Below are 23,968 nucleotides of genomic sequence, written 5' to 3'. Positions count from 1 at the left end.
TCAGTGCCTTATAAAACCTCAGTGTTGGTGCATGGCCAAGTGGTTAAGGCATCAGTCTAGTGATCTGAAGGTCGCTAGTTCAAGCCTCAGCTGAAGCAGCGTGTTGTATCCTTGCACTTAACCATACATTGCTGTGTGACGACACCAGTGTATTGGAAGCTGTATCAGCCCTAGTGCCCTTCCCTTGGACAAAATTGGTGGTGTGGAGAGGGGAGACTTGCAGTATAGGCAACTGCTGGTCTTCCAAATAACCTTGCCCAGGCCTGCGCACTGGAAACCTTCCAAGGTGCAAGTGTATGGTCTCATGAGATTAATGGATGCCAATAAAACCTCAGTATTACACCCTTGCTTTTAAATTCTAGTCCTCTTGAAATTAATGCTCACATTGCATTTGGCTTCCTCACTACCGACTCAACAAGCAAATTAACCTTTAGTGTATCCTACGTAAGAACTCCTAAGTTCCTCTGTACCTCGGATTTTTTGAATTTTCTCTCCAATTAGAATTAGTGTACACTTCTATTTCTTCTACATAGTGCATAGCCATACAATTCCCAAACCTGTATTCCATCTGGCACTTCTTTACCCATTCTCCTAATCTGTTTCAGTCCTTGTGCAGACTACCTGCTTCTACAGCGATACTTGCTCCCTCACCTATCTTTGTATCATCTACAAGCTTGGCAAAAATCCATCAATTCCATTATCTGAATCGTTGACATATTCTGTAAAAAAAGAGGGGTCCCAACACAGACACCTATTTAACACCATTAGTCACTGGCAGTATTCCAGGAAAGGCTCCCTTTATTCCCACTCTTTGCCTTCTGCCAATGAGCCAATGCTCTATCAATACTAGTATCTTTTTTGTATACCATGGGCTCTTATCTTGTTAAAAGCTTCTGAAAATCTAAGTACATAGTATCCATCAATTCTCCTTTATCTGTCCTGTTTGTTATTTCTTCAAATAATTCCGACAGATTTGTCAGACAAAAATTTTCCCTTAAGGAAACCATCCTGACTTCAGCCTATTTTATCATGCTCCAAGTATCCAAAACCGCATCTTAACAATCCACTCCAACATCTTCCCAACCACTAAGGTCACACTAACTGGCCAATAATTTCCTTTCTTCTGCAACTCTTCCTTCTTGAAGAGTGAATGATTTTTGCAATTTATCGTCCTGTGGAACTGTTCCAGATTCCAGTAATTCTTGAAAGATCATTCTAACGCGTCTACAATCTGTTTGTCCAACTCTTTCACAACGCTGGGGTATATACCAGGTGATTTATCTATCTTCAGACCTTTCAGTTTTCCAAGCACTTTCTCACTAGTAATCACAATTTCACTCACTTCTGGCCCTGACACTCTCGAACACTGGCATACTGCTAGTATCTTCCACAGCGAAGACAATTGCAAAATACTTATTCAGATCGTCCACCATTTCCTTCTCGCCCATTTCTACCTTTCCAGTCATTTTCAAGTGGTCCGATATCTACTTCCCTTGTCCCCTTTTACATTACAAAATTTTCAGGCCGTTTGTGAAGAGCAACTCGTCCATAACCTGATGCGCGAACAATGACCGACGGCGAACAGAAGCTACGAAGCCGGTTTCGTTCTGAGAATTTCTTAATTTAAAGAAATGGGTGAATTAAATCCCTACCCAGTGTTGCAATAGTAGCTGCACTTACATTAAATGTGGCGGACTCCAGTAATTAGTGAATGTGGAGATGCAATAATTTCAATTTAGATAAGCATTAAACAAAGGATTTTTGGCGGGCTGTTTCAAATTTCAGTTTCTTTTAGGAGAATGAGCGGTTAATTTCCGTGACTCTGCTGCTGTTTCTTGAACGGTGAATCGGGGCGGTACTCTGATTGGATTACTTTTTTCTGTCTCCAATATCATTGGGCGTTGCAGCACCAATCAAACACGTTCCGCTGCATTCCCCCAAAAGGTACAAGAAGGACGAGGGCCGGAAGCATTTCCTCATTCTCCGTGGAAGAATTGCCCAGGTTGTGAATATGAGCGGACGAGGAAAAGCCGGCGGCAAAGCTCGGTCCAAGGCCAAGTCTCGCTCCTCCCGGGCCGGACTTCAGTTCCCGGTGGGCCGTGTTCACAGGCTCCTGAGAAAGGGTAACTATGCTGAGCGGGTGGGTGCCGGAGCCCCGGTCTATCTGGCTGCTGTGCTCGAGTATCTGACGGCTGAAATTCTTGAGCTGGCCGGCAACGCGGCACGGGACAACAAAAAGACCCGCATCATCCCCAGGCATCTGCAGCTGGCCGTCCGCAACGACGAGGAGCTCAACAAGCTGCTGGGAGGGGTCACCATCGCTCAGGGCGGGGTACTGCCCAACATCCAGGCCGTGCTGTTGCCCAAGAAAACCGGCGGAGCCAGCAAGTGAAGAGACAGAATCTGAACCCAGTGACCCAAAGGCTCTTTTCAGAGCCACTCACTGTGTCTGTGAAAGGGCTGCTCTGCGGATACCTTAAGTGCGGGGGAAAGGGCTCTTGTTCGGATTAGATTGTTGTACTAATTGGCAGGCAAGGTGTATAGAAATTCCTTGCTGGTGCGAAACGCAACGCAGGCTTAACGGTGGGTGCACAGTCTGAAATGTCGGAGAGGGGAAGTCCTAACTGCTGGGAGTTGAATGTCGGCTACGATCGCGTCTAGGACGCCAGCGGTGCGATCGGCTTCAAATCCGTTATCGAATTCAAGCAGCCGCCTGTCGGGTTTAAAATCATCTGTACCCCGATACCGATGTGTGACTGGCGGTCGGAATTCAGACGATCCGAAATGATTGGCCGTTAGTTTTCTTTATAAATAACCTTCCTGGGAATGTTACAACTTTAATTACATTTCTTTTTTAGCATTTTCTAAACTCCAGCTACTGCAATGATGAAAGTACGGATGAACACAGAAATGGTCAGTTCTCCAATAACCAATTCTGTTTATCAGCTATTTCTGCTCCGGGTCACTGCTCTGTCTCTGAGGTGGTGGGTGGCTCTTAAAAGAGCCTTTGTCTTGTGTTCAGAATCAAGAGTTCCTCAACCGCCGAAGCCATAGAGAGTGCGGCCCTGGCGTTTCAGCGCGTACACCACATCCATGGCAGTGACCGTCTTGCGCTTGGCGTGCTCCGTGTAAGTGACGGCGTCGCGGATCACATTCTCCAGGAAAACCTTCAGCACACCGCGAGTCTCCTCGTAGATGAGACCCGAGATTCGCTTGACGCCGCCACGGCGAGCCAGACGGCGGATGGCTGGTTTGGTGATGCCCTGGATGTTATCACGGAGCACTTTACGGTGCCGCTTGGCTCCGCCTTTCCCGAGTCCTTTGCCTCCTTTTCCTCTGCCAGACATGATGCTGTTTCACTCAGTGACGAACCGACTGCTGCTGCCTTATTTTATACGCAGCGCCCCGACCTGTCCGAGAAAGGCAGAGAGGCTGTAAGGGGTGGAGACAGTGACGAACAAATGCGGAGAGAGGGAGAGACGGGGAGGAGTCGAGACAAAGGCAGGCGGACGGACAGAGCAGAGAGCGGCCTCTCATCGTTCAGCTCCACGACCGTCAATTTCCAGTAGTTTAGCCGCAACGGAACTGCGTCAGCGTTCTGGATAAACCGTTGGAAACTGTTGGTATAAACGAGGGCCCTCTGGAACTGGTTAATGGGAACAGAGCGAGAGATGGTGAATACGGTTATCATATTTATCAGGTTTGCGTGTTTCTAGTAGCAGAGATTCATTGATTCCGATTTTTACAGATTGTTTCAGCAGTATTACAGGCAATTTGGCCCATCAGATTGATACCAACCATTGGGAATCCATCCATAATAATTCATTGTTCCAGCACTTGCTCCGTAGCCTGGGAATTTACGTGACATTTTGAAAATACCATCAGCGACTCTGCTTCCACCACTCTCTCCGGTACAGTGTTCCAGGAACTCACCACCGTCTGGGTGAACAAATCCTCTCTTAACCTATTATCCCTTCAACCAAACCCCATGTCCTGCAGTTTTATCTGCTCTTGATATGGGGGAAAGCTCTCTCTAACCTACACTATCTCCACTCCTCATCAGTTTCTATATTTAAATCACCTCCCTTCTTAAGCAGGGATCAGTGCTGGGTCCTGTTTTTTTTTCACATCTATATCACAAACTGAGTGATTATATTGTAAAATGGATCAACAAAGAATGGGGATGTAGTGGACAACGAGGAAGACTGTCGAAGCTTGCAGTGTGATCTGGGAATACAGACCCATTATTCCTTGAAACTGGTCTCACAGGTAGCAAGGACTGTAAATAGAGCTGTAGACACGATGGCCTTCGAAAATCAAAACACTGAGTACAGGAGTTGGGATGTTATGATGAAGTTGTGTAACATGTTGATGAGACCTAATTTGGAGTATTGACCGCAGTTCTGGTCACCTACTTACAGTTAACCATCTGTCCCAAAAACACTTGAACCTGTAACCACAGAGGGAATAAATGCACATCTCCAAAACTTCAAGAAATCTGAATGCACATCTCCAAAACTTCAAGAAAACTTCAAGAATTCAAAGTGAACAGGGTTTTGATAAAGTGATTCCACTTTAAGCCAAATATATTGAAATCTTTGGTGTAGTAACATAATCTGTGGATAAAGGGAAGACTGGTTGCGCTGAACTGAGATGTCCATTTGAGAAGCTTCCCTTTCATAGGAAAGTGAAAAATTCTTTACTGACAGGTGACGTAAACAGAGATGGGAACATAACTAGGGAAGATGGAGTAAGGAGGGGAAATTATGGAAGGAAGTGAGATTGCACATGCTGGCAGGAATAAATATGCAACAAAACATGTTAGCAGAATGGTATCTGATGAAGAGGCTTCTGCTTGAAATGTTAACTCTGTCTTTACTGCCTGAACTGTGTTCTACTTGAATTTCAGTACTGTACTCGTCTCTTTGTGTTTGCTCTTTTTTGATAAAACCATCATTTAATTTTCCAAGAATTGAAAACACATCTGAAGAGGTTTTGTGTCAGTTATCCAAGATATATGATAGTAATGTTACTGCCAATATCAAAGTGGGTAGTAAAAGCTTTATGAAGTATATTAAAAAAAGAGAGATGAGAGTGGACATAGAACTGCTAAAAAATGAGGCTGGAGAAATAATAACAGGGCCCAAGGAGATGGCAGATGACATAAATGAGTATTTTGCATCAGTCTTTACTGTGGAAAACACTAGCGATGTGCCAAATGTTAAAGGGTGTGAGGGAAGAGTGGTGGGTGCAGTTACTATTACAAGGGAGAAGATGCTCAAAAAGCTGAAAGACCTAAGGATACATGTCACCTGGACCAGATGAACTGCACCCTCGGATTCTGAAAAGGGTAATGGTGGAGATTGTGGGGGGCATTAGTAATGATCTTCAAATATCATTGGACTCTGGCATACCTCCAGAGGCCTGGAAAGTTGAAAATGGCACTCCACTCTTTTAGAAAGGCAGCAAAAGGAAATTATAGACCTGACCTCAGTGGTTGGGAAGATGTTGGAGTAAATTGTTAAGGATGAGATTCTGGAGTACTTGGCTTCCTAAGGGAAAATCCTGTCTGACAAACCTGTTGGAATTCTTTTGAGTAGATTATACATAGGATAGATAAAGGGGATGCAGTGGATGTTCTATATTTTGACTTTCAGAAGGCCTTTGACAAGCTGCCACACTTGAGGCTGCTTACTGGATTGGTAGAAGACAGCGAGTGGGATAAAGGGATCCTTTTCTGCTTGGCTGCCAGTGAGTAGTGGTTGGTGTTGGGACCACTCCTTTTAATAAAAATGATTTTCACGATGGAATAGATGGCTTTGTTGCCAAGTTTTTAGCTGATATGAAGATTGCTGGAGGGGCAGGTAGGCTGCAGATGGACTAAGACAGACTAGAATAATGGACAAGGTTGGCAAATGGAACACAATGTTGGAAAATGCATGGTCATCAACTTTGGTTGTAGAAATAAATGTGCAGACTATTTTCAAAACAGAGAGAAAATCCAAAAATCTGAGATACAATGGGACTTGGTACAGAACACCCTCCTGTTTATCATCTACTGTATATCACTACAGTCCCTTTATATTCACATATGCATGTAAAACTCTACTGAACTGACACTGCCATTCCTACCCGATCCATATCCCTCTGTGTTCATTGATAGTCCTTTACTCCATCCACAATCTACCAGTCTGGGAAATGTTTTAGTGTATAATGTTTCAAGATTCAAGATAAGATAGAAACGCTGTGCAAGAATTTGGAAATGTTTAAGATCTTGCCTCTTCTCACCTCCCAATCACCTCTCCCTGGAGCCCCCCCTCCTTCCTTTTTTCCTGTGGTCCCTTCTCCTGTGCTATCAAATTGCTTCATCTCCAGTCCATGACCTATCCTACCCACCTGACTTCATGTCACGTTCTTATTCCCCCACCTTTTTATTCTGACGTCTTCCCCCTTCCTTTTGCGTTCTGAAGAGGGTCTCTGCCAGAAACATCGATTGTTTGTTCTTTTCCGTGGACACTGCCTCATATTTTTAGTTCCTCCCGCATTTTGTGTATGTTGTTTTGGATTTCCAGCATCTGCAGAATTTCTTGTGTTTATTACTTTAAACAACTTTGTTAGCTGGAAGTAACTTTTCCTTTGAGTGGGGCCCACCATTCGAATAGTGGTTGTATTGGCAGCGAAACACCATGGAGAATAAACCATTCTTTAAAGATTGGGTCATGACAGTATTATCTCCCTTTAGTGAGCATATTCATGGCTACTTCTATCTGACAGGTCTTAATGTCTTCGCTTGAAGTTCGCGGACAGCACAGCCAACACCATCACATAACTCAGACCTTCAATTCCCACCGTTACTCTTCTAAACCTTTTCTGAACTCTTTAAAAAGTAATTACACTGTGGCTCTAATGAGGGTGACTAAAGCTGCACAGAATATTCTGGGTGTGGATTCATCAAAGTCTTACACAAAAAGAACATCACATTCCAGCTCCTGTGCTAATCATCTTTGCTGATGGAGGCCAGTGTACCAAATACTTTCTTCCCCATCCTGTCCATCTGTGATGCCAGTTTTGTAGAAGTTTCAGAAAGGAAAGGTTTAAAATTACAGGTGAACAGGGTTCAATCCCTGCTGTTGCCAGTGAGGAGTTTATACATTCTCTGGTGCTCCGGTTTCCTCACAGTCTAAAGACCTACTGGTTGGGAGGTTAATCAGTCATTATAAACTGCCTGGGATTAAACTGGTGGATTGCTGGCCAGCATGGCTGAAAGGGCTATAGAGACCTTTTCCGTGCTGTATCTCAATAAATTCAAAGTGCAGACACTGTACAGTCACAAGATGAACCAAATCTTTGAGAATGTGTCTTCTTTCTGAAGTCTTTTCTGAGTGTGGATGTTCAGTAACGTAGCCGTTCCTCAGCTGACTTCCACAGTTGACCAAGGTTCCTTTTTCATTCTTTCTATTAGTTTAAGAGAGTGATGGGAAGGATACAGTCGGTCAGCTCCACAGGTTAGTGCTGTAAAATGGGGCAGGGTAATGTTGGGGGAATTAGTTACGAGCCAAGGTTGATTTGGAGAACCTGTAAGAAAGAGAATGAATGAATGGCAAGTGGGACAGCAAGTGTCTGGGAACAGAATGTTCCCGTTGTGGTGAAGCGTAATCTGGCAGGTTTGGGGAACCTTGGTAAATGAGAGATAATGAGGTTCAGTTTTAAAAGAAAAAAGAAATCATACATTTCATTCAGGAGGCTGATATGAAACCAATCCTTTTCTGGCTACAAAAAGATTGAGAATGCTCTGAGGAAGGAAACCAGGAGGGCAAAGAGAGAGAGTATCAGATGGATCCGGCAGGTAAAGTTCAGGAATCTCCGAAGAGATTCTCCCGTTGTCTCTAGAGTAAAAGGGCAGTTTGGGAGAGATTCGATTCCCTTAGAGATCAGTAGGGCTACCGGGATCTTGAGCCCCAGAAGGTGGGTGGTTTTGTAATGAATGTTTACTATGGAGAAAAGTATGGCTCCAGATATAAGAGAAAGAAGCGGAGATGTTACTGAGCTGGGAATCTACAAGTAACACGCGGTAACACGGAAGCGGAGAGGAAAACTTGTGCTAGGAACTGTACACCGGGCCCACAGTTTGTGCAAATATGAACGGTGTGTCAGAGAGGGACCTGACAGCTCAGCCTGGTATCACTGTGAAACAAATCAAATTTATTTTCATTTAACAATATACATGTATACCGTCAAACGAGACAACGTTTCTCCGAATTAGAGTGTAAAGGATAAAATCGATAGATGGATTACACATAAATAAACAAAGTGTGTGAATTAAATATTGCAAGATACAGAACAGATGAACCAGTGACACTTTGAATGCGATGCGGCTGTGTTCGTGAGTCCGATCACGTCGCCGCATTTTGCAGTCCCTCCTGTGGAAAATAAAAAGATTTCCCTATCACGAGATGGCCCACCTCCCCAGCTCAGTCCTGAAGTGGGAATTGCCCGTATTTTTAGTTGGTTTCAATATTTCAGTCGGAAAACGGTGAGCATTCCGGTGATGGCGGGAGAGAACGAAATCAGTGCAGCAGTTAAAAGGATTTATATGAAAACTGTTGCCTTTAATTCGGACCAAGCTTGTTTAACAGGTAAGAGTCCGGCCTCGGACACAGACAGAGAGCGATCTGGGTGATGGAGGTGCCTTATTTTAATTGGAATCGGAAGGTTTTTGAGGAGAAAGAAACACAGGGAGACCGAGTGGCCAGGAGCTGACGACAGGGTGTCTCCGCCCCGTCCGCTCGCTGCCTTTAAATGGCGCTGCACCGCCGCCTCTCTCTTCATTTCTCACTCAGTTCTGAGTTTTGAGAGAGCTTGTGCAGCGTCGCCGACATGACCGAGACCGCAGCCGCTGAAGTCGCTCCTCCAACGGCGCCTGCCGCTGCAACTAAGACTCCTAAGAAGAAGAAGGCGGCCGCCCGGACCAAGACAGCCGGTCCCAAACTGGGCGAGCAGATCGACAAGATTGTGGCGGATTGCCGCAGTCCCCGAGGGGTGTCCATAGTCGCGATAAAGAAGGGATTGGCCGCCAACGGGGTCGATGTGGAAAAGCTCAAAAGTCAGATCAAGATGGTCATTAAAAGGAAATTGGAAAGCGGCTCCCTGATTCACACCAAGGGCGCAGGTGCCTCCGGCTCCTTGAAGGCCGCTAAAAAGGACAGTGGCGCGAAAATCGTGAAAAAAACGAAGAAACCAGCGGCCAAGACATCTCAGACCAAGAAGCCAGCGATCAAGAAAACTGCGGCCAAGAAAGCAGCTAAGAAATCTCCCGCCAAGAAACAAAGTGTTAAGAAACCGACGGCTAAAAAAGCGGCTGCTAAGAAACCAGCGGCCAAGAAGGCTGCGCAGAAGACTAAGAGCCCCAAGAAGATCGCGGCCCCGAAGGCGAAGGCGCCGAAGAAGTCGGCAAAACCCAAACCGAAGGCAAAATCCGTGAAAGCCAAGAAGGCGACTGCCAAAAAGTAAATAAAAATACACATTTTAAAGACCTGAAACCAACGGCTCTTCTAAGAGCCACTCACATCTCCCACGAAAGAGCTGGAAATTAGAGGTCTCTCTCTGCTCAATTACTCTGAAGCTGTCTCTCTGCTTCCCTCTCCGTCTCTCTCGGGCAGGTCAGGGTGATGTGATAAAAGGAGACAGCGGCCGTCGGTTTGCCTTTGAACAGCAATTTGGTGAGTGAAGAGATTGATAATTTAATTTATTTGGTTCTAATGAATGATTTGAAGATGTACTTGTATTGAGCAGCAATTCATTTTGGTGCTGATTCCTGTGGTCTTTTTGAAAACCTTGTGGCTGTTTTCCCACAAAACCATTTAGTAATAGCAGTGAATTAAAATCGATCTCAGTCTTCTCTCCCGTTTCCGGCAAGACTGAATTCACTCACTTGGAGAAGCAATTCAGTAAAAACGTAAACATTCAGATTCAGCTAATTGAATGAAGACGATCGATGATTTATATCAGGTGAAATTTGATAATTCGTGATTATTTTAATTGTAAGAAAACTGGTTGTTGTTGAAACAATTTTTTCTTTTGTTTGCCTCTTGGAATTGGCGGGCGATTTCAAACTGAACCGCCATCCAAATCACTGCATTCAGACCGGCTAAATTCCGACCCTGAGTCACCAGTTTCCATATTTGGTCGTGGGTATTATTCCCCACCATCACCCCCACCCCCACCACCGGCCAGCTTCAAACTGGTGATGGAAATGCAGCCAATCGCAACGCTGGGGCATCTCCATTGCAACCAATCAGAGAGTGGGGCGGCCCATCATCAACTCTTTAAAAGCTGGTTCCTGCGTCCGCTCTGCTATTCGAATCCTCGTATTGGAAGTTTTCCTCTGACTGCTGAAGGAGAATGGCCCGAACCAAGCAAACCGCGCGCAAATCAACTGGTGGAAAAGCTCCCCGCAAGCAGCTGGCCACCAAAGCGGCGCGGAAGAGCGCTCCAGCCACGGGCGGAGTGAAGAAGCCTCATCGCTATCGGCCTGGCACCGTGGCTTTGAGGGAGATCCGGCGCTACCAGAAATCCACCGAGCTGCTGATCCGTAAGCTTCCTTTCCAGCGCCTGGTGCGAGAAATCGCACAGGACTTCAAGACGGACCTGCGCTTCCAGAGCTCAGCCGTCATGGCCCTGCAGGAGGCCAGTGAAGCTTATCTGGTGGGCCTCTTTGAGGACACTAACCTGTGCGCCATTCACGCTAAGCGAGTTACCATCATGCCCAAAGACATCCAGTTAGCCCGCCGCATCCGCGGAGAGCGCGCCTGAATCCGATCTCCACACCGAAAACAACTAAAGGCTCTTTTAAGAGCCACCAACACAGCAGTGGAAAGGGCTGTCTGTTACTGTTCGCTGAGCTCTTGTTAAACATGCCAACCCCGCCCCGATATACCTCATCGACACGGAGAATCAGCAGTTCGATGCCGCTGGGTAACATTTGTGTTCTGTTACGTCTTCTATTTCTGCTCTGCAGGGGGAAATGGATGAGATGCCATTGTACTTACGAAGATTGCGCATTGCTATGAGTTACTGGTTTGTCCTCAGTGGACGAGGATGATCATCCAACTCAGAATTTTTCAGAAACACCAAGCTCCTTGGGTGGGAAAGAAACGATCAGGCAGGGAACATGCGCCTGTCCAATATGAACTACGCTCCTACGTGGCTTTATCCATTATTCCTCCCTCTCTATTTGCTTTAACTGGGGTAGATTTGACTTTGGGAGAGGCTGTCAGTATATGCTGGGTGTGTAACTGAAGAGGTAGTGGTTTCTCCATCTGTGCTTCATCAATACGACGGAATGGAATTCTAAAGGCCCAGTGTCTCATAACACCAGTGCAGCAGTCTATGTTCCATCATTTCAGGTGTCAGTGAGAAAAGGTTTTTCTAATGAACTCCCAGTTTATACTATGAAAATGGTGGCAATCCTTGCATTGCAGTCGATAGAGGACGCACAGCCTAACTGTTTTCTGTTCTGTTCCAACCACTTCCTTCTGGTAGGTGCTTTAGATCACTGTATGCCAGGACAAATAGGTACAAGAACAGTTTCTATCCGTATGCCATCAGTCTTATGAACACTTGAATTTTAGTCTATTACAAACCAAGTCCACCTGTACATACACAGGTACACCTCACTGTATATAGTTCACGATTATTTGCACTATTGTTTTGATTGTTTTTTTTTATTCTGTACAGCGAGAGCTCAGGGAAACCAGCATCAAATTCCTTGTATGTGCCCACATACTTGGCGATAATAAAGGATTCTGATTCTGATTTGTATTGTGTCATCTTAAGATGGGTGTGTCCAGTCGTTGTCTGTGTGTTTTGTTGGAAGTTAGGCAAACATTATTACAGCTGCAGTATTGGGGAGTGTATGTCAGCTTTTCTGGATCACAGCTCATGTCAGAAGTGAAGTAGTCGATAGGTTGGCTAACAATCTATGAAGGGCAGTGCTGTAATACTGATATCCCACTAAGTAAGAGAGAGGCAAAGGTTTTAATTAAGGATCATGTTCTCTCATTCTGGCAGGGACTGTCAGACACTTAATTGAAGTGGGGACTGAATTGAATAGAATTTAGAAAAAGATGACTTCACTTTGGAGGAGATGAGAGCTCAGAAGGGAGGAAGTTGCAATTATAAGTCATAGGAACAGATAAAGATCATCGAACCTGCTCCACCATTTCATTATGGCTGATCCATTTCCCTCCCCTGCCTTCTCCCCGTAAACATCAGACCCTGACCAATCAAGTAACTATCAAGCTCTACCTTAAACATACCCAATCACTTGACCATCAATGGCAATGAATTCCACAGATTCTCCAGTCCATAGCTAAAGAAATTCCCTGTCATCTCTGTTTTAAATGAACATCCCTCTATTTTGCGGTTGTGACCTCTGGTGTCAAACTCCTGCACCACAGGACATTTACTCCACACATCCACTATATTGAATCCTTTCTACATTTGCCCAGAGCAAACAAAAACTCTTCATATGACAACCCTTTCTATCCCAGACCTGATTTCATGAACTTCCTTTAATAGCTCCACAATGTCAGCACATTCTTTCTCAGATAGGAGGCCCCAAATGCTCACTACTCCAAATGAGGCCTTATCAGTGCCTTATTAAGCCTCAATGTTGGTACGTGGCCAAGTGGTTAAGGCATCGGTCGACTGACCTGAAGGTCACTAGTTCAAGCCTCACCTGAGACAGCATGTTGTGTCCTTGCACTTAACCACACATTGCTCTGCGACAATACCAGTGCCAAGCTGCATCGGTCCTAGTGCCCTTGGAGAACATCGGTGGTGTGGAGAGGGGAGACTTGCAGCATAGGCAACTGCCAGTCTTCCATACAACCTTGCCCAGGCCTACAGCCTGGAAAACTTCCAAGGCGCATATCCATGGTCTCATGAGACCAACGGATGCCGATAGAACCTCAACATTACATCCTTGCTTTCAAATTCTTATCCTCTTGAAATGAATGCTCACATTGCATTTGGCTTCCTCACTACCGACTCAACAAGCAAATTTACCTTTAGTGGATCCTGCACAAGGACTCCTAAGTTCCTCTGCACCTCGTATTGTTTGAATTTTCTCTCCAATTAGAATTAGTGTACACTTTTATTTCTTCTACAAGGTGCATAGCCATACAATTCCCAACTCTGTATTCAATCTGCCACTTCTTTACCCATTCTCCTAATCTGTTTAAGTCTTTGTGCAGACTACCTGCTTCTACAGCGATACTTGCTCCCTCACCTATCTTTGTATCATCTACAAGCTTAGCAAAAATCCATCAATTCCACTATCTGAATCGTTGACGTATAATGTAAAAAAAAAGAGGAGGGTCCCAACACAGACACCTATTTAACACCATTAGTCACTGGCAGCATTCCAGGAAAGGCTCCCTTTATTCCCACTCTTTGCCTTCTGCCAATGAGCCAATGCTCTATCAATACTAGTATCTTTTTTGTATACCATGGGCTCTTATCTTGTTAAAAGCTTCTGAAAATCTAAGTACATAGCATCCATCAATTCTCCTTTATCTGTCCTGTTTGTTATTTCTTCAAATAATTCCGACAGATTTGTCAGGCAACATTTTCCCTTAAGGAAACCATCCTGTCTTCAGCCTATTTTATCATGTGCTCCAAGTATCCAAAACCACATCTTAACAATCCACTGCAACATCTTCCCAACCACTAAGGTCACACTAACTGGCCAATAATTTCCTTTCTTCTGCAACTCTTCCTTCTTGAAGAGTGAATGATTTTTGCAATTTATCGTCCTGTGGAACTGTTCCAGATTCCGGTAATTCTTGAAAGATCATTCTAACGCGTCTACAATCTGTTTGTCCAACAGCGAAGACAATTGCAAAATACTTATTCAGATCGTCCACCATTTCCTTCTCGCCCATTTTTACCTTTCCAGTCATTTGCAAGTGGTCCGATATCTACTTCCCTTGTTCCCTTTTACATTACAAACTTTTCAGGCCGTTTGAGAAGAGCAACTCGTCCATAACCTGATGCACGAACAAGACCGACGGCGAACAGCAGCTGAGAAGCGGGTTTTGTTCTGAGCGTTTCTTAGTTTAAAGAAATCGGTGAATTAAATCCCCAGCCAGTGTTGCAATAGTAGCTACACTTAAATGAAATGTGGCGGACTCCAGTAATTAGTGAATGTGGAGATCAAGCCCACAAACAGACGTGCAATAATTTCATTTTAGATGAGCATTAAACAAAGGATTTTTGGCGAACTGTTTCAAATTTCAGTTTCTTTTTGGAGAATGAGCGGTTATTTTCCGTGACTCTGCTGCTGTTTCTTGATTGGTGAATCGCGACAGTTCCCTGAATGGACTATTATTTCTATCTATAATGTCATTGGGCGTTGCAGCACCAATCATACATGGTCTGCTGCATTCCCCCAAAAGGTACAAGAAGGACGAGGGCCGGAAGCATTCCCTCCTTATCTGTGGAAGATTTGCGCAGATCGTGAAGATGAGCGGACGAGGAAAATCTAGCGGCAAGGCTGGGTCCAAGTCCAAGTCTCGCTCCTCTCGAGCCGGACTTCAGTTCCCGGTAGGCCGTGTTCACAGGCTTCTGAGAAAGGGTAACTATGCTGAGCGGGTGGGTGCTGGAGCCCCGGTCTATCTGGCTGCTGTGCTCGAGTATCTGACGGCTGAAATCCTCGAACTGGCCGGCAATGCGGCCCGGGACAACAAAAAGACCCGCATCATCCCCAGGCATCTGCAGCTGGCCGTCCGCAACGACGAGGAGCTCAACAAGCTGCTGGGAGGGGTCACCATCGCTCAGGGCGGGGTGCTGCCCAACATCCAGGCCGTGTTGTTGCCCAAGAAAACCGGCGGAGCCAGCAAGTGAAGAGACAGAATCTGAACCCAGTGACCCAAAGGCTCTTTTCAGAGCCACTCACTGTGTCTGTGAAAGGGCTGCTCTGCGGATACCTGAAGCGCGGGGGAAAGGGCTCTTGTTCGGATTAGATTGTTGTACTAATTAGCAGGCAGGGTGTATTGAAATTCCTTACTGGTGCGAAGTGCAACTCTCAGGTTTACGCTGGGTGCACAGTCCGAAATGTCGGAGCGGGTAAGTCCGCCAACTGTTGGGAGTTGAATGTCCGCTCCGATAGCGTCTAGAGCCCCAGCGCTGCGATCGGCTTCATATCCGTTATCGAATTCAAGCAGCCGCCCGTCGGGTTTAAAACCATCTACCCCGATACCGATGTGTGACTGGCGGTCGGATCTCAGGCGGTCCGATATGATTGGCCGTTAGTTTTCTTTCTAAATAACCTTCCTGGGAATGTTACTTTGAGGGAGTTACTTTTACGGAACAGGACAAGTATTATAACTTTAGTTGCATTTCTTTTTAGCATTTTCTAAACTCCAGCTACTGTGATGATGAAAGTACGGATAAACACAGAAATGGTCAGTTCTCCAATCAACAATTCTGATTATCAGCTATTTCTGAACCGGGTCACTGCTCTCTCTGTGAGATGGTGGGTGGCTCTTAAAAGAGCCTTTGGGTTGTGTTCAGATTCAGGAGTTCCTCAAACGCCGAAGCCATAGAGAGTGCGGCCCTGGCGTTTCAGCGCGTACACCACATCCATGGCAGTGACCGTCTTGCGCTTGGCGTGCTCCGTGTAGGTGACGGCGTCGCGGATCACATTCTCCAGGAAAACTTTCAGCACACCGCGGGTCTCCTCGTAAATGAGACCCGAGATTCGCTTGACGCCGCCACGGCGAGCCAGACGGCGGATGGCTGGTTTGGTGATGCCCTGGATGTTATCACGGAGCACTTTACGGTGCCGCTTGGCTCCGCCTTTCCCGAGTCCTTTGCCTCCTTTTCCTCTGCCAGACATGATGCCGTTTCACTCAGTGACGAACCCGCTGCTGCTGCCTTATTTTATACGCAGCGCCCCGACCTGCCCGAGAAAGGCAGAGAGGCTGTAAGGGGGTGGAGACAGTGACGAACAAATGCGGAGAGAGAAAAAGAGAGACGGGGAGGGGTGGAGACAAAGGCAGGCGGACGGACAGAGCAGAGAGCGGCCTCTCATCGTTCAGCTCCACGACCGTCAATTTCCAGTGGTTTAGCCGCAACGGAACAGCGTCAGCGTTCTGGATAAACCGTTGGAAACTGTTGGAATAAACGAGGGCCCTCTGAAACTGGTTAATGAGGACAGAGCGAGAGATGGTGAATACGGTTATCATATTTATCAGGTTTGCGTGTTTCTTGTAGCAGGGATTCATTGAATCCGATTTTTACAGATTGTTTCAGCAGTATTACAGGCCATTTGGCCCATCAAATCGATACCAACCAATGGGAATCCATCCATATTAATTTATTCTTCCAGCACTTGCTCAGTAGCCTGGGAATTTACGTGACATTTTGGAAATAACATCAACGACCCCGTTTCCACCACCCTCTCCGGTACAGTGTTCCAGGAACTCACCACCGTCTGGGTGAACAACTCCTCTCTTAACCTGTTCCTCCTTCAACCAAACCCCATGTCCTGCAGTTTTATCTGCTCCTGATATGGGGGGAAAACTCTCTCTAACCTACACTATCTCCACTCCTCATCATTTTCTATATTTAAATCACCTCCCTTCTTAAGCAGGGATCAGTGCTGGGTCATTTTTTTTTCACATCTATATCACAAACTGAGTGATTATATTGTAAAATGGATCAAGAAAGAATGAGGATGTAATAGATAACGGGGAAGACTGTCGAAGCTTGCAGTGTGATCTGGGAATACAGACCCATTATTCCTTAAAACTGGTCTCACAGGTAGCAAGGACTGTAAATAGAGCTCTAGACACGATGGCCTTCGAAAATCGAAACACTGAGTGCAGGAGTTGGGATGTTATGATGAAGTTGTGTAACATGTTGATGAGACCTAATTTGGAGTATTGAGCTCCGTTCTGGTCACCTACTTACAGTTAACCATCTGTCCCAAAAACATTTGAATCTGTAACCACGGAGGGAATAAATGCAGATCTCCAAAACTTCAAGAAATCAGGCAAAGTGAACAGGATTTTGAGAAAGTGATTCCACTTTCAGCCAAATATATTGAAATCTTTGGTGTAGTAACATAATCTGTGGATAAAGGGAAGAGTGGTTGTGCTGAACTGAGATGTCCATTTGAGAAGCTTCCTTTTCATAGGGTATTCAAGAAAGCGAAAATTTCTGAACTGACAGGTGACACAAAGAGAGATGGGAACATAAGTAGGGAAGATGGAGTAAGGAGAGGAAATTATGGGAGAAAGTGAGATTGCACATTTTGGCAGGAATAAATATGCAACAAAGCATGTTAGCAGACTGGTATCTGATGAAGAGGCTTCTGCTTGAAATGTTAACTCTGTCTTTACTGCCTGAGCTGTGTTTTACTTGAATTTCAGTACTGTACTCATCTCTATGCATTTGCTCTTTTTTGGTAAAATCATCATTTAATTTTCCAAGAATTGAAAACACACCTGAAGAGGTTTTGTGTCAGTTATCCAAGATATGTGATAGTCATGTTACTGCCAATATCAAAGTGGGTAGTAAAAGCTTTATCAAGTGTATTAAAAAAAGAGAGATGAGAGTGGACATAGAACTGCTAAAAAATGAGGCTGGAGAAATAATAACAGGGGCCAAGGCGATGGCAGATGACATAAAAGAGTATTTTGCATTAGACTTTACTATGGAAAACACTAACGATGTGCCAAATGTTAAATGGTGTGAGGGAAGAGAGGTGGGTGCAGTTACTATTACAAGGGAGAAGATGCTCAAAAAGCTGAAAGACCTATACATGTCACCTGGACCAGATGAACTGCACCCTCAGATTCTGAAAGGGGTAGCGGTGGAGATTGTGGGGGCATTAGTAATGATCTGCAAAAATCATTGGACACTGGCAAACCTCCAGAGGCCTGGAAAGTTGCAAATATCACTCCACTCTTTTAGAAAGGCAGCAGAAAGGAAATTATTGACCTGACCTCAGTGGTTGGGAAGATGTTGGAGTAAATTGTTAAGGATGAGATTCTGGAGTACTTGGCTTCATAAGCAAAAATCCTGCCTGACAAGCCTGTTGGAGTTCTTTTGAGTAGATTACACACAGGATAGATAAAGGAGATGCAGTGGATGTTCTATATTTGGACTTTCAGAAGGCCTTTGACAAGCTGCCACACTTGAGGCTGCTTACTGGATTGGTAGAAGACAGCGAGTGGGAATAAAGGGATCCTTTTCTGCTTGGCTGCCAGTGAATAGCGGTTGGTGTTGGGACCACTCCTTTTAATATCAATGATTTTCATGATGGAATAGATGGCTTTGTTGCCAAGTTTTCAGCTGATAGGAAGATTGCTGGAGGGGCAGGTAGGCTGCAGATGGACTAAGACAGACTAGAATAATGGACAAGGTTGGCAAATGAAACACAATGTTGAAAAATGCATGGTCATCAACTTTGGTTGTAGAAATAAATGTGCAGACTATTTTCAAAACAGAGAGAAAATCCAAACATCTGAGATACAATGGGACTTTGTACAGAACACCCTCCTGTATATCATCTACTGTATATCACTACAGTCCCTTTATATTCACATATCCATGTAAAACTCCACTGAACTGACCCTGCCATTCCTACCCGATCCATATCCCTCTGTGTTCATTGATAGTCCTTTACTCCATCCACAATCCACCAGTCTTCGAAGTTGAAAAGTTTAAAGTAAATTTATTATCAAAGTATAAATACCACCATATACTGCTCTGAGATTTTCATGAAGGCATTCACAACAGAACAAAAAAGTACAATAGAGTCAGTGAAGAACTGCACACAAACAAAGATTGACAAAGAACTAATGTGTAAAAAAAATTGCAAATCAATCAATCAATCTGGTAACATAGAATAGTACAGCACAGTACAGGGCCCTCAGCCCACAACGTTGTGCTGACCCTTGAACCCTGCCTCCCATATAACTCCTCAAATAAATTCTTCCATATACTTGTCTAGTTATCTCTTAAATTTCACGAGTGTATCTGCCTCCACCCCTGACTCAGTCACTACATTCCACACACCAACCACTCTCTGAGTAAAAAGACTTCCTCTAATATTCCCCTTGAATTTCCCACCTGTTACCTTAAAGCCATGTCCTCTTATATTGAGCAGTGGTGCCCTGGGGAAGGGGTGCTGGCTGTCCACTCTATCTATTCCTCTTAATGTCTTGTATACTCTAACGTGTCCCTTCTCATCCTCCTCCTTTCCAGAGAGTAAAGCCCTAGCTCCCTTAATCTCTGATCATAATGCATACTCTCTACACCAAGCAGTATCCTGGTAAATCTCCTCTGTACGCTTTCCAATGATTTGTAGAGACCTTCAAAGTGAGTCTGTAGGTGTATAAAATCATAAGGGGTATTGATAAGGTGAATGACCACAGTCTTCTTTCCATATGTGGGGAGTCTAAGTCCCAAGGGCAGAGATTTAAGTAGAGAGTGGACATGAGGGACAAATTTTTACACAAATGGTGGTGGTACCTTCTCCCCATGAACACTCAGTCACTCACTCATACCAACAATAAGAGAAAGACAACTCAGATTCCTAGGACACATCATGCGGAAAGATTAACTAGAAAAACTCATACTCTCTGGAAAGATTGAGGGGAGTAAACCTGGAGGAAGACTTCAGCTTATGTACATCAAAAGCATAGCCAGGTGGCTACACATTGAGGAAATGGAAGTCATCCAAAAAACGAAGGATAGATCTATATGGAAAACCATGGTCACCAAAGTCCGCATCGGATATGGTACCTAGTCAGACAGACAGGTGGTGGATAGATGAAACAAGCTGCAAGATGAAGTGGTAGAAGTGGGTCCAATTACAGTATTCGAAAGGCATTTTGATAGGTACATCGATAGGAAAGGTTCAGATGGAAATGGATAGTATTAAGAGAGAGAAATGACAGGTCAATTACAGCGTGAGGCTCCCTGTATCATCTCAGAGGACATGGGGGTCAGTGAGACAAGCTCAGAGCTGAGGTCCAAGGCAGCCAGAGTCACTGCAGGCAGTTGTGGAGTGTTTAGTAGTCATAGATTTGTACAGCACAGAAACAGGCCCTTTGGCCCATCACATCTGTGTTGACTGTCATGCCCACCTATACTAAACACACTGGCCTGCATTAATTCCATATCACTCTGTGCCTTGTCCATTGAAGTACCTTTGCAGATGCCTCAGGTGTTGTTACACAGTCCCTGAAAGTGGCATCACAGGCTGACAGGCTTGTGAAGCAGGTGTGTGGACTGCCTGCTTTCATCAGCCAAAGAATTTAGTATAAGTGTTGTGGTATCATGTTTCAGATGTACAAGCAGTTGGTTCGGCTGTATTTGAAATATTGTGTACAGTTCTTGTCACCACACTACAGACGTGATGTGATGTGATGAAGCTGGGTTTGACTTTGCTGTAGTGAAAGGGGTGAGAGGTGACATGAGGGGTACGGAGAATGATATGAGGAATAGATTGGATAAATAGAAAGACTATGTTACCTATGCTATGGGTGTTGAAAGTTAGAGAACATATATTTAAAGTGACAGGATGGAGGTTCAAGGGGTCCTGAGGGGTAAATTTCTCTCACAAACAATGATTATCATCTGGAATGAGTGGCTTGTGGCAGTGGTGGAGGTAGGAACCCACAAGTTCTTTGTTCAGCAACATTTCACAGCTCCCTGCCATTCACTGTGTACATCCTGCCTTAGCTTAACTTCCCAAAATATAGTCATTGATTTGTGCAGCATGGACATGGGCCCTCTGGCCCAACTCAGTGCCAATCAAATCGCTGACCTAAGCTAAACCCAACCTCAATTTGGCCCATATCGCTCTCACACTTTCTTATCAATGTACCTGGCAAAATGACTTTTCAATATAGTAAATATACCCACCTCTGCAGTACCTTCTGGCAGAATATTCCACTAACCCACCATCCTCTGTGGACAAAATTGTCCCTCAGGACTTGTTATATCTTCATCCTCTCACAATGCAAGCCCCTCCGGAACAATGAGTCGCACCACCCAGAGACCCACCTATCTAACTCTAGCCTAATCACACGACAATTTACAATGACCAACTAACCTGCTTTCTTTCTTTTTCAATCTTTTTATTAATTTCAAATCATAGAAACAAAACATAGCAATAATACAAATAGTAGGAGATATATTGTTACACTTAAAAAAAAGTAATTGCAAAACCAAATAGTGTAAATTAACAAAGCCCCCAATCATATAAAACTAACAACGAATAATACAAAGCAAAAAAAAAAACTGGAAAAAAAACATGAAAAAGAAAAAAAAACAAAATAAAAAAACAAACCCCATCCCCCCCAAAAAAAACAAAATTAATCAACTAAGCTAAAAGACTTGGGCAGTACTAACAACTTAAAAATGGGAAAGAAGAAAACCTTAATTTCGACGACTCCATTCCTCTCCACCAACAGTACAGAAAGATAAAACAAGTTTGGAAATGATCAAATTACATCAAATGAAAAGGCTGAATGAACGGCCTCCAAGTTTTTTCAAACTTAATGGAAGGGTCATAAACCGCACTTCTAATTTTCTCCAAATTCAAACACACCATAGTTTGTGAAAACCAATGAAATACAGTAGGAGGGTTAATCTCTTTCCAATTCAACAGAATGGATCTTCTAGCCATTAAAGTAAGAAATGCAATCATCCTACGTGATGAAGAGGTTAAATAATTTAAATCTATCATTGGTAATCCAAAGATAGCAGTAATTGGATGAGGTTGTAAGTCTGTATTCAAGACTGTTGAAATAATATCAAAAATATCTTTCCAATATTTTTCCAACAAAGGACATGACCAAAACATGTGGGTTAAAGAAGTTATCTCGGAATGACATCTGTCACATATTGGACTAATATAAGAATAATAATGAGATAGTTTATCTTTGGACATATGAGCCCTGTGCACTACTTTAAACTGTATCAACATATGTTTAGCACATACAGAGGATGAATTAACCAACTGAAGAATTTTTTCCCATTTTTCAATCAGTATATTAATCTCAAGTTCTCTTTCCCAGTCAGCTTTAATTTTATTAGAAGCATCAGGACATAAATTCATAATTATATTATATATAATTGCTACTACACTTTTCTGAGAACGATTTAAATCTAAAATTTTTTCCGAAGTGTCCATTGGATATGGGTGTGGAAAATTAGGAGAGACAGTAATTAAAAAGTTTCTGATCTGTAGATATCTAAAAAAGTGAGATCTGGGTAAGTTATATTTATTAGAGAGTTGATCAAAAGACATAAAACAATTATCCAAAAATAAATCGCAAAAAGATATTATACCTTTGGTTTTCCAATCAAAGTAAGCTTGATCCATAGTGGAAGCGTGAAAAAGGAAATTTGATATAATGGGACTTGCTAGAATAAATTGATTAAACCCAAAAAATCTTCGGAATTGAAACCATATACGTAAAGTATGCTTAACTATTGGATTATTCATTTGTTTATACGATTTAAAAGAAGTAAAAGGAAGTGAAGTTCCTCAAACCGAACCCAAGGAAAACCCTTGTAATGAATTAGATTCAAGAGTTACCCAATGTGGGTTTCAAGATACATCCAAATCTCGTAACCAAAATTTTAAATATCGAATATTAATTGCCCAGTAATAGAATCTAAAATTCAGGAGGGCAAACACCCCTCTTTTTTAGATTTCTGTAGATACCTTTTACCTAACCTAGGATATCTGTTCTGCCAAATATATGAAGAAATTTTTGAATCTACGTTATCGAAAAAGATTTTGGGATAAAAATTGGAACCGATTGAAATATATACAAAAATTTGGGCAAAATGATCATCTTAATAGCATTAATCCGACCAATCAAAGACAAAGAGATTAGTGACCATTTAGTAAACAAAAGTTTAATCTGATCAATTAAAGGTAAAAAATTAGCTTTAAATAAATCTTTATATTTTTTTGTAATTGTTATCCCTAAATATATAAATGAACCAGTAACCAATTTAAATGGTAAATGTCTATAAATAGGTACCTGCTTATTTAAAGGGAATAATTCACTCTTATTAATATTCAATTTGTAACCAGAGAACTTACTAAATTGAGCCAACAGACCTAGAATAGCAGGAATTGACTTCTCCGGATTAGAGATGTATAACAACAAATCATCTGCATATAATGATAATTTATGTATTTCGTTTCCATGGGTAATACCAAACATATTTGGTGAGTCATGACTAGCAATTGCTAAAGGTTCAAGGGCAATATCGAATAGTAAAGGACTAAGAGGGCAACCTTGCCTAGTACCACGAAAAAGACGAAAAAAAGGAGATCTATGATTATTTGTACAAACCGAGGCTACCGGGGAGTAATATAACAATTTAATCAAAGATATAAATGTCAAACTAAAATTAAATTTGTCAAGAACATTAAATAAATGAGGCCATTCATCTCTGTCAAAGGCTTTCTCAGCATCTAATGAGATAATACATTCCGGGGCAGTGAGTGAGGGGGTACCAACTAACCTCCTAACTGATATGTCTTCAGTGTGAGAGGAACTGGAGCACTCCGAAGAAACCCATGTGTTCACGGGGAGAAGGTATGCTCCTTACAGATGGCACTGAAATGGAACTCCAGAATGCCCAGAGCTGTAACAGCCTTGTGCTAACTGCTACGCTGTGACATGACATCCAAGGTACTGTACTCACTACTCTGATGAAGGCAAATTGAACAAATGCCTTCTTCACCAAATTGTCTACCTGTGTCAACACTTTGTCTCTGTTTTACACCTGTCAGAGACCTGTCATTTACTATGTAAGCCCTGTTCTGAAATAAATTATCAAAATTCCTCACTTTGCACTTGGCTCTGTTAACTCCCATGGTCCATTTCCTATCCCACACTCCTAATCCATCTGTCTCACTGTC

General features: G+C 43.5%; 6 protein-coding genes and 1 pseudogene across 6 annotated transcripts; 4 read left to right on the top strand and 3 right to left on the bottom strand.

The window, feature by feature from the left end:
- The window catches only part of LOC140189847 (histone H2AX-like), an 836,563-nt pseudogene that overhangs the window by 784,389 nt on the left and 28,206 nt on the right, over window positions 1–23,968 (bottom strand).
- Window positions 2,012–2,392, top strand: LOC140190296 (histone H2AX-like). Its single transcript, XM_072246898.1, has one exon. It carries the CDS (start codon window positions 2,012–2,014, stop codon window positions 2,390–2,392), a length of 381 nt encoding a protein of 126 aa, XP_072102999.1.
- On the bottom strand, window positions 3,036–3,347 carry LOC140190057 (histone H4). The gene has a single exon (XM_072246498.1). It carries the CDS (start codon window positions 3,345–3,347, stop codon window positions 3,036–3,038), a length of 312 nt encoding a protein of 103 aa, XP_072102599.1.
- On the top strand, window positions 8,878–9,510 carry LOC140190292 (histone H1-like). The gene has a single exon (XM_072246893.1). The coding sequence runs from the start codon at window positions 8,878–8,880 to the stop codon at window positions 9,508–9,510; it is 633 nt and encodes a 210-aa protein (XP_072102994.1).
- LOC140190293 (histone H3) lies at window positions 10,402–10,812 on the top strand. The gene has a single exon (XM_072246894.1). It carries the CDS (start codon window positions 10,402–10,404, stop codon window positions 10,810–10,812), a length of 411 nt encoding a protein of 136 aa, XP_072102995.1.
- On the top strand, window positions 14,527–14,907 carry LOC140190294 (histone H2AX-like). Its single transcript, XM_072246895.1, has one exon. The coding sequence runs from the start codon at window positions 14,527–14,529 to the stop codon at window positions 14,905–14,907; it is 381 nt and encodes a 126-aa protein (XP_072102996.1).
- Window positions 15,590–15,901, bottom strand: LOC140189882 (histone H4-like). The gene has a single exon (XM_072246220.1). The coding sequence runs from the start codon at window positions 15,899–15,901 to the stop codon at window positions 15,590–15,592; it is 312 nt and encodes a 103-aa protein (XP_072102321.1).

The sequence above is a fragment of the Mobula birostris genome, chromosome 29 (assembly GCF_030028105.1).
Source record: "Mobula birostris isolate sMobBir1 chromosome 29, sMobBir1.hap1, whole genome shotgun sequence".
Classification (NCBI taxonomy): Eukaryota; Metazoa; Chordata; class Chondrichthyes; order Myliobatiformes; family Myliobatidae; genus Mobula; species Mobula birostris.
Note: the sequence above shows the minus strand (reverse complement) of the source record. Positions and strands in the feature narration are given on the sequence as shown.

What these genes read in the sequence shown, in the direction of transcription:
- LOC140190296 (XM_072246898.1), top strand. Translation starts at nt 2,012, where the DNA reads ATGAGCGGACGAGGAAAAGCCGGCGGCAAAGCTCGGTCCAAGGCCAAG.
- LOC140190057 (XM_072246498.1), bottom strand. Translation starts at nt 3,347, where the DNA reads ATGTCTGGCAGAGGAAAAGGAGGCAAAGGACTCGGGAAAGGCGGAGCC.
- LOC140190292 (XM_072246893.1), top strand. Translation starts at nt 8,878, where the DNA reads ATGACCGAGACCGCAGCCGCTGAAGTCGCTCCTCCAACGGCGCCTGCC.
- LOC140190293 (XM_072246894.1), top strand. Translation starts at nt 10,402, where the DNA reads ATGGCCCGAACCAAGCAAACCGCGCGCAAATCAACTGGTGGAAAAGCT.
- LOC140190294 (XM_072246895.1), top strand. Translation starts at nt 14,527, where the DNA reads ATGAGCGGACGAGGAAAATCTAGCGGCAAGGCTGGGTCCAAGTCCAAG.
- LOC140189882 (XM_072246220.1), bottom strand. Translation starts at nt 15,901, where the DNA reads ATGTCTGGCAGAGGAAAAGGAGGCAAAGGACTCGGGAAAGGCGGAGCC.